Source organism: Malurus melanocephalus, unplaced genomic scaffold (assembly GCF_030028575.1).
Source record: "Malurus melanocephalus ecotype Western Australia unplaced genomic scaffold, MMel_1.1 scaffold_1053, whole genome shotgun sequence".
Classification (NCBI taxonomy): domain Eukaryota; kingdom Metazoa; phylum Chordata; class Aves; order Passeriformes; family Maluridae; genus Malurus; species Malurus melanocephalus.
In genome coordinates, this window is record NW_026624285.1 from 48,215 (window position 1) to 58,664 (window position 10,450).

Here is a 10,450-nt window from a genome sequence, read left to right on the forward strand (position 1 = left end):
GGTTGGGAGGGACCTTTAAGCTGATCCAGTGCCACCCCCTCCCATGGGCACCTTCCACTGTCCCAGGGTGCTCCAAGTCCTGTCCAACCTGGCCTTGGGCACTCCCAGGGATCCAGGGGTAGCCACAGCTTCTCTGGGCACCCTGTGCCAGGGCCTCCCCACCCTCCCAGCCAGGAATTCCTTCCTAAAATCCCATCCGAATTGTCCCTGTTTCAGTTCAAAGCCATTCCCCCTGTCCTTGTCCTATCTCTCCATCCTTTGTCAATAATCCCTTTCCATCTTTCCTGCAGCTCCTCCAGGCACTGGAAGGCCACATTTAGGTCTCTCCAGAGCTTCACCAAGATGACCAATCACAAATCTCCCAGCCTTTCCCCACTCACAAGGCCAGTGACTGAGGAAGTGACCTCATTCCCTGCCCTACAGTTCCAGGAGAATGGAGCTGAGTCATGGACCCAAACCCCCCTAAACCACAGCTCATCACAGGGGATAAATCCCTGCCCACAGGCCCAGAGATGGAGCTCATTGGGAATTTTATAGGGGAAAGATCGAACTGTAATTAATGCTCCACTGAACGCTGGGAAAAGGGAAAGGCTCTGCACGGGGAAACACTGGGATATCTCTTTTAGGGCTGGAACAAACCCAGAGCAGCTCAGGGCCTCAGCACTAAGGCTCTCACCATCCCCTACATGAAATAAAGAGTGGGAAACACAGTGAAATCCTTCCAGCCACCAAAACTGAGCAGGAGAAGGATCCCCTGCCCAAAACAGAAAGGAGAGGGAAGGAAAAGAGTTTTTTTTCAGATCCATCTGTGCTGCAGGGCCCCCTTCCCAAGGGGACACAGCCCTGCATGTGGGACAACATTTCCAGGGTCACTGTGTCCCTGGAACAAGCTGCTCTMCCACTGGCAGCCAGCAGCTCCGTGCTGGGGGCAGAATACAGATTAGTGGGAACRCATTTTCCAGGGCTTTCAGGAATTTTTTTCACTCCCTGTTTCTCCCTTTCTTGAAACAAAATAATTGAAAAAAAAGAGAGGGGAAAAAAAAAGTATTTTCAAAATCTGAAGTATACTTCAAAAAASTATTTTCAAAAAGTATTTTCAAAAAAGAGCCAAAGGTGAGGTGATTCTGGCACAGTCGTTTGGGGAAAAAATTTAATAGGAGAGTTGGGAAAAGATTCCAGACTGCCCAATGCTTTAGCATATGGTCAATGCCTTATGGAGGAATTTAGAGRGGAAATAAAGATTTATTTTCTGCCTGCAAGAGGGGGGTTTTCTCATAGCAGTTTTAATGACAACAGCTGTTTGAAATATTAAATATTGATATCAAAATATTCCCATTGCGGCTCAGTATTAATGCAKCTCCTGCCAATTTATGGAATTCTGTAAATTTACACCGGTGCCTGGTTTTGTCTTTAACCAGATTTGACTCGTSAGGGTCAAATTCTGTGACTGAACTGACATGGGCCTGTTTAATTTAAATTCTGTTCTCTGCATCATTTAAAAAATAATAAATGAAAATGGCAGAGTTGTGCTTTCTCCCCTCAGAGACAAATTTTACCTGTAGGAATCCACAGGCAGAAAGCCATTTTCTAATGGAATCACCGATTTGGAATCAATCCTGAGGCAGGATCCCTTTGATCTGGGATTCCAGCCTGACTCACTTGTTTAAGGGGAAAGGGGGAGCCAGCCCTGCCATAAATCACCACTTCCTTCATCATTGCAGGCCTGGATGAGCCACTGCAAATTAGCAACTTCCCTTGCCCATATGAAGAGGAGTCCAAGTGAATTCCTCCTGCTCTCAGTCCTCGGAGCTGTCCTGTTTTTTAAGCGTTTTTTCCAAGTGCTGATGTCTGTGCACACACAGCCCTCAATCCCTTCAAAGCAAATAAACCCAGGTACCCACAAAATGCAGAGCTTTGGATGAAGTGAAATGGAATTTGGATAAAACTTTTCAGACTGGGAAATTTTAAATGATTTATGCACAGAACCAAGAGGTTTGGGAAGTTACATAGATTCAAGGCACAGGCTGTAACACCAAGCTTTGTTTTTGACTGGATTTCAGTGCAAATTCAGAATAAACCCCCTGAAAGGAGCATCAGCCTGAAAGTTAAACCCAGCAGCAGCACAAGGCTTTGATCACACATCTCCAAAGCAAGGGATGCTGATGCTGTGTGGGCAGAAAAAGCCAAAAAAGGGACAAGTGAGGCTGTCCCAGGGAGAAGGAGCAGCACAGGCTGAGCCTGGTAGCACAACACACAGAGCTGCCATGCTTTGGTGCAGCCCCAAACCCGCTTGGAAAGGGATCCAAATCACCCAGGTTTGGGGGAAGTGGGGCACGGGGAGCCCAGCAAAGCAGAGCAGTCACATGGACAGGAGTGGCTGCTGTAGGGACAAAGGGCCACGGGGACTGCGAGCGGGACCACGGGCGGTGAGGCGGCGCTGGCCGCGTTCCCTAACGAGCAGGACACAGAGCTCCATTAGCGGGCACAGAGCTCCATTCTCTGCCAGCTCCCACTCCCCCTTCCTGAAGGAGACCCAGAGCCATGGCTGATGTCATCCCTGCACATGGAGCAGCAGCAAACCCCACTACAGAGGCTCCCACACGCGCCAGGCCTTTGAAACCATGGCTGAAAACATCATTTTTCAAAAGTTTAAAAAAAAAAAAATCTCAGTAATCCAATGGTGGTAAAACTGTGTGTGCCCCCCAGCTGCCACTTCCTGCCACAGCACCAGGAAAAGTCAGGGAAACTTCCCCAAATTCCCTGACAACACCTGAGGTGAAGCACCTGAGCTTTTTCCAGGTTTAATTTGAAGAAAGATGATCTGATCAGAACTGTTTCTGGATTAGGGATTAAGCAACACCAGACAAATTCTTTATTTTTTTAGCATTAAAAGAACATCCCACAATTCCTCCATCATCAACAGGCAGCCAAACCCTGTCCCCAAGTGTCCCCTGTCCCACATCCATGTGTTTTTGGAACATTCCCATGGATGGTGGTGACTCCCACCACTGCCACAGGACAGCTYGTGCCAGGGCTTCACGAGCCTTTCCATTGAGAATTTTTCCCAAATTAAGGCATTTTAATGTTCATTTTAACAATATATTTRAAATTCACAAAGCTCTCATTGTACYAGGCTACTACTCTACTAYAATAATCTTATTTTTGCCCCTTATTCCAAATTGGTCATGAAGTAAAGGCAAGTTCCTTCCCTTCAGATGCAARAATGGGAGGTTCAAGGTTAAAAACCTGAGAAAACCAGATCCAGCTGGGGCTGCCCCATCCCTGGCAGTGCCCAAGGCTGGGTTGGATGGGGTTTGGAGCACACCTGGAGCCTGGAAGGTGCCCSTGCCCAAAGCAGGGTGATGGAATTGGATCTTTAATATCCCTTCCAACCCAAASCAYCCTGTGATTCCAGGATTTCCCTGTGCCCTGTTTCCCATGTCATATCAGCCTCGTCCCGTTTCTTATCATTTATTGCCTTTTGTTATCATTTCTCACTAATCCCTTCAAGGTTCTTGGAACAAGGTAATCTTTCATAGGAAGAGGYCATGAGGCTACACAGGAGCTTCAGCTACACCGAAAGCACGCACACCAAGACTGTTCAGTTCTTAAATTTCAAAAAAAACTGGAAGAAATCTCTTCCTTTCTCATACAACAAAAAAAAAAACGGTTTTAAACATCAAGATGGAGATTTTAAATCAGAATATCCCGAGCTGGAAGGGACCCACAGGGCCCCTTCRGGAGCAAAAAACCAACATCCTGTGAGTATTTCTAGTGAAGAAAAAAGTAAATTTAKTCAGAGAAAAGCAGAGGCAGGAAACCAACCCACGAGCTGGCGGAGCAGCAGCACAAACCCTGAGCCACAAAAAAAGCAGCTGCTGAGCTGGAGGTGGGTYCAGAGCTTCCTTTAGCTCCAAATGCAGCACTCCAGAGGCACTTCTGCCCCAAAAACCCCCGGTCACCCATGAGGAGAGCAGGAAATCCCTTGGTGCTGTGTTTGCTCCCACCTCAGCCCCACACCGCAGGGCCTGGTGAGATTATTTGGGTTTAAGACCAGAGCTGTTTGAGGGTTTTTGCTCCCAGACCTACTCAGCACTAAGTACCTACTGTGCTCTGAAAATCTGGGGGTTTTGTGCCTTCAGAAAGCCCAGAGCTGCCCAGAGTGAGTCACAGGAGGATTCAGAAAGTAAATTCAAAACACACACACAAAACCCTGTGGTTCYTTCACAGCAGGGCCTCGAGGAACATGGCCTTGGTTTCTCTGAAACTTCAACCACAACACGAGGTGGGGGATTTTTCTCTCCACTTAGTCTACCTACAAATTCTTTTTCTTTAATTATTATTTAAAGATAAAGCTCAGGATAACTCGCAGAGCTGAAACAGCTCCTTTGAGTCAGTCACAGCACGCCCAGCCCTCCCATTACAAACCAGTTTAAGGCACACACAGAGAYTGATTTATCTATTAAATATTTCAAGTACAGCCCCAATCCCACCTGAAGAACTGCTAGAAAGAATCAAAGGGAAGCATCCTCCCCTCCTTCCAAACCTTCTCCTACATCCTACAACCCAGAAGTCCTAGTTTCCAGTTAAATCATGGAGGAAAAAAACCAAATAAACCCAAGATTTGTGAGAGTGCTCTAGATAGCTGTGTGTATCCTGAATGTGTGTCTTTGCAGCAGCATTTTTGAAGGAAAGATGGAATTATTTAMGGAAACATTATTCTTATGGTGCTTTACTTGCACAGCTCCACTTTCCACCCAGCAATTACAACTGGATATTTGTGTCACACAGCCAAGTTTTTTTCACATCAGGCAATTTTATCCCCTTCTCCACAACGAAAACTGACATTTCCCAGCCCAGGGAAAAAGGGGCTTTTCAAGCCTGAGTCTCAGGTTTCACCAGAGCCAGCATTTAATATCAAACTTCACATCTTGTAAATGGCAGCTAAAAATCCCCCAGACCAGGCTGCTCTGGAAGCGGTGGAAAATCCGGAATTTCAGCGAAAAGCCACATTGAAAAATAATTATCCCTCAAAAACAGAAAAAGAAAAGCAGGAATAGCAGAATTAAATAGGTGGCTTTCCACAGAGATTGTTCTTGCCAGCCCTGTGACCAATCGAGGCAGGGACAGGTCTGCCACGCTGCTTACATTCCTCCAGGGGGATGAAAAAATTATTTGTTTTTGATTGGGTCTATGCAGAACATTTGCATCTTGTTACTGCTGATATTTTAGCCTTAAAAGTTCTCAGACATTCCTCCAGGGCTTATCTTAAGCACATTTTTATTAAGTTCCCTTCTCTAAAAAAAACAAGCTCCGGCGAGTTTTGACGCGCGCTGCCTTTGACAATGATAATCTTTGTCCTTCCCAGCTGCAGCAAATTTAAGATAATCTCTTTTCCAAGTGGACTTTATTAATCTTGCCAAAGAAATACCATCCTGAGGTAAAACAATTATTTCCAGTTCAACCCCTTAGTACCAGTTAAGCCCGTGCTGGAAAAGACAACCAACATCTGGCAGACTCAATATCTGCAGCAATTAAGAGTAATCGTGGAACCAYAAATATACAAATCTATCCAAGGGCTCGGGGAGAGGCAGGGGGGTAGGGCAGGGAAGGGAAGGACTGCAGGAGCATTTCAGCAAGTCAGCAGCCTGGACTGGCCACACGCAGCAGCACCGCCGCTGTCACCGCGCCCAGGGATGCGCCGGGGCTTCCAGGGATCTCCACGAAGGTGACACCTCCTTTCAGGGGTGGAGGGACAGCAGAACCCCTCCAGAAGGGGCTGGCATCACCCCCAAAACATCCCACTCTGCCACGGGGGAATGGCAGTGTTCCAGCCCGGCTTGGTGATTTACAGGGTTTAACTAATTGGGGAAGGAGACTCCAGGTTGTTCTCCCAGATGGGCTCTTGAGGTTCCCGAGTTTCCCAAAGACCTCCAAACAGGGCCAGGGTCACCCCACAACTGCTCCTCCAAAAGCAGATTTTTCTCCTGAATAACCTGAAAGGATAAATCCCAAATCCCTGCCAGGGAGGAGCCAAACCTGTGAATCCCTCCTGGTTATCCACAGGGATTCCAAATTCCAGCTCTGCTCCTGGAGCCAAACCTGTGAATCCCTCCTGGTTATCCACAGGGATTCCAAATTCCAGCTCTGCTCCTGGAACCCACAGCTGCTCAGTCTCACCTCAAAGCAGCTGAAGCAGGGTAGCTGATCACTATTTTTATTCTTTCTAGAAAAGAAAAAAATCACTTCACTGGCTTGTTTCAAATTTAAAAATGTGACTTTGCTCTGTTTTCCATTAACTGTCCCTGAAAGTATTTTTTATTGACTGCAAAAGTGCAATTTTGCAGAAAGACAATTTTGCCTTTTCTTGCTAAATGGGTCATAATAGACAAAAATTACAAAATATCTGATAGTAAACAATGACTGATATGATTTGGAGCCAGATCTATGACCTAAAGCTCTTCTAAGTGCAAGCATAGCTGGAAAAAAGTAAAAAAATTAATTTAGTTAAATTAATAAAATAAAACTCCTCCAGTGGTTCACTCCCTCACTGAAGTCATAATTTCAGGTAAAATCATGATCATGACTAAAGAAACACGAGATGAAGACAACACAGTAAGTAGAAAATATGCAAATTTATACATTATTTTGGTAAAATATCAACACTTGGGGGAAAAAGAAAAAGCACTTTTGGTCTAAAATTTTTGCTGGGCTCCTCAGCRGGAGCGTTTCACTTCAGACACAAACAAAAGCCTGGGTAAAATATGATCCATGTGCTCGAGTGACTGTGCCCTCTCAGAACTCCAGTTTGCTGCCTTACAACGTCCAAGGAAGAATATTTTGGGGAATGGAACAAAGAAATTAAATGTATTTTCCCCAAATTGCCAATCCCAAAAATTGCACAGGGAGAATTTCACGGGGAAGAGCATCTTGTTGGATGATGTCCCAGTGTTATTTTATAGCAGCAAGGCTGCTTTTCCTCTAAAAGGAAGGAAACAAAAGGGATTATTTCCCCTCCAAATTCCAGCCCTGCCATTTGCCAGTTCTCAGGTGTGACATCAGGGAGTTTGCCTTCAAAAATAACAACAACAGCAACAACAGAGACATCAGAGGTGAGTGAGTGCTGGAAACCCAGCACTTCCCTGGTGTCCCATGGCATCACCTGCCCGGCTTTTCCTGGGAGCCAAACACTTTAAAACAGAAACATTTGGTAGCCACAATCTCCTTAACCAAGTGGTCAATATGGACAGCAGGAAAAGCCTCCCCTGCTCCAGGAAATAAATGGAATTATCGCTGTCTGCTCAAGGATTCTTGACCATGGGCTGGAGGCTCCTTGGGGAGATTACCAGGCCTGGCTGCTCCACAAAGCCTGGGGGTTCTGCTGGCTCTCAGATTCATCAAGAAAATGTTCTTTTCATGGTCACACACCTGGGCTGGGAGCTCGTGCTCGTGCCCAACTCTCCACAAGCCCCAACAGCCCCATCAGGAGCCAGGCACAGAGCTCCTGTTCCACCTGGAGCTCACCTCCCTGAGTAAATCTGGAGCATCAAAGGGATCCCAGCAAGATAAGGGAGCCCCAACCCCATTTACAGCAGGCAATGATAGGGGAACGTGCCAAGACAAGTAACCCTGGCCCTACACAGACCAACACCACCCCAATCCCTGCAGGATGGCTGACAAACCCTGCAACCCTCAGAGCTCACAGGACCAATGGGCTCACTGACTGCCAGCAGGAAACTGAAACAGCCCAATATTGCTCCCTAAGCCGGCTCAAGGGAGCTCAAAGCCCCCGAGCAAAAAGCCAATCCCCCAAAAAACAGCGTGTGCTGTCCATGTGAGACTGAAGGTCACAAGCAGTGACCAATTCCAGCTCCATAGTAATGAGCATCCCTAAAATCCACACTGCAGATCCAACAACACTGATGTGGGACGTGTTGATACGTGTTAATCACTTTTCTCAGAAGGAAAACCTCTTTGAAGGGCAAGAAAAAGATTTGAGGTTCCCCTTTGCTCTACCGAATTTATTGGGTTTATGCAATCCCCGAGTGAGTGTGTAAGAGCACAGACTGGGGGGGGAAAATGTGCTTTACACAAGGGAGTAAAAGCAGAAAAATCAACTTTGTATCAGCAGGAAGACTGAATCAGAAGGCACACAAGTCTCCTTTTCCCCCGGAAACAGAAATAAATCACGTACCCATGGAAAAGGAGAAGCAGCTCAAAGTTTTGGTGACACAACCGCACATCCCACAGGGACCCCCCCTTCAACACGGCACCACACAGCACCACTTCCTCTGCTCCCTGCTCCTCCCATTCCCTGGGACCGGCCACAGAAACAAAAACCACCCCCAAAACCCACCGCCACAGCAGCAGCCACTACTCCGRGCTGGAAAACAGAAACCAACTCCTTTTTTCCACCCCCAGCAGCAGCTCCAGCCAGAAGGAACAGAGCAACCGAGGCACACGAGCTCCAGGGAGATGCACTGGAAGCAGACAGAGCCTCGGTCAAAGAACAGGCCATAGATTCCTACTGGAACGGCCAAACCTGCCCAGAAAATGTCTCTGAGGCGGTGATTTCACCAGGGGAGGTTGTTACAAAAGCTGCTGCTGCTGAGCTGAGGTGTGCAAAGAGCTCACTGCAGTCTGCTACCCTGGGCACARGAGATCCAGCCAAGCTCCACAGGCCACAGGGCCGGGAAATGCGGAAAAGGACAACGGATTCCGCGGGTTCTGCAGGGAAAAAAACCCGGCTGGACSAGCAGGAAATGCATTTCAAGGCTAAATATGCCTGAACTCCAGCCGGGAGAGCCCAGGCCAGCCCCAAAGGACAGCAGCTCCTCAGACAATGCAGGAATCTCCCTGCAGAAGCCCAGCTACATTTTTTTTCCCCTTCTGGCCTCCATCTCTGTCTGCCACAGCTAAAGCCCAACGATCCAAGGGAACGTTATCCATCACCATTCCAACCCCAGTGCTTGCCACAGGCCAGGGGAGACCTCCAGACCAGCAGGGCTTACAAAGACTTTTGTTTTGGCCAATTCCGAGGAACATCTCGGAGTGCAAACCCTRCCCTGCAGTATTTGCAACCCAAATATTGCAGCACTGAGCTAATTTCGGGGAGCTGGCACACAGAACCGACTACTGGAGTAATCAGACCAAAARAATGAAGGCGAGCTAAATTTAGGAGTAACTATGCAATGCAATATTAATAACGGATTGTTTCCCTTCTTAAAAAAAATATATATATACGTTATTTTTTTAAGTTAAGCTGACAATGCTCCTTGCAAGATCCAGGCTCTGCATCCCCCCAGGGATGGATCCCACAGTTTTCTGGGTACCGAGATGAGGTTCAACCCCCTCCCTTTCCCGAGGAAAAGCCCCCACGAACCCCGGCGCGCATCCCCCGGTCCCCGCGTCCCCAGCGCTGTCCCCGAGCGCTCCCGGGGAGGGCTGGCCCCGTTTCCCCGCAGTGCAGCGCGGAGCGCCCGCATCCCCCATCACTCACTTCCTCTTGTACTCGTCGCGCTCCCGCTTGACTTTGGCCAGCACGTTGTAGAGGGCGCGGATCTCGGGGGTGATGGTGTCGATCTGCACCCCGACGCCGTCCGGGTGCACCCAGGACACGCCGGGGCCCTGCACGGTCTCCAGGCCGCCGCCGCCGGTGCGCCGCACCTGGGTGTAGCTCCAGATGGTGCCGGGCAGGCGCCCGTAGTGCGGCGGCGACGGCAGCGCCCCGTGCCCGGGCCCCGGCGGCGGCACCAGCGGCGGGGTCCCGCCGTCCGTCTGCACCGCCTGGTCCCGGGAGAAGGTCTTGTAGCGCAGCCGGCGGTCGCGCTCGCTCTGCTGGGCCGCCAGCTGCTTCTCCAGCAGCCGGTTCCGCCGCTCCAGCTCGTGCACCTTGGCCAGGAAGCAGCGGAAGCGCACGTTCAGCCCCTTGAGCAGGTGGATGTTGGAGCCCAGGTCGTTCCGCAGCGCCGCCGTCACCGGCGGGCCCCCCCCGGCCGCCGCGGAGCCGCCGCCGCCGGGGCCCAGCGGGCAGGAGGAGGAGGAGGCGGCGGTGGGGGAGAAGGCGCGGGCCATCTCCCCGAACAGCAGTGAGTTCATGGCGGCGAAGGGGCGGTGATGGAGGGGCCGGCGGTGCGGAGCGGAGCGGTGCGGAGCGGTGCGGGGCGGTGCGGGGCGATGCGGCGGTGCCGGTGCTGGCGGAGGATCTGCAGCCGCCGCCGCGCCGCGCTCTGAGGGCTCTGGGCGGGAGCGCGGGGCGGGACTGGCTCCGCCCCCCCCGCCAGCGCCGGCGCCGCGGCCCCGCCCACACGMCAAGCCACGCCCCTTATTTCCATATCCAGCMTCTCATTTMCATAACCACGCCCCTTATTTCCATATATGCTTTCTCGTTTCCATAGCCACGCCTCCTAATCCAATAAGCAGCCTTGTATCCGCGTGGCCACGCCCCTCA

At 49.9% G+C, this 10,450-nt stretch overlaps 1 protein-coding gene across 1 annotated transcript in view; it reads right to left on the minus strand.

Moving 5' to 3' along the window:
* Positions 1-10,213, minus strand: part of IFFO2 (intermediate filament family orphan 2) — a 43,550-nt gene extending 33,337 nt beyond the window's left edge. The window contains exon 1 of the mRNA XM_057386790.1: positions 9,500-10,213. Within this exon, the coding sequence (XP_057242773.1) occupies positions 9,500-10,098 (599 nt within the window). The 5' untranslated portion in view covers positions 10,099-10,213. The remainder of the gene's footprint in view (positions 1-9,499) is intronic.
* Positions 10,214-10,450: the final 237 nt, after the last annotated feature.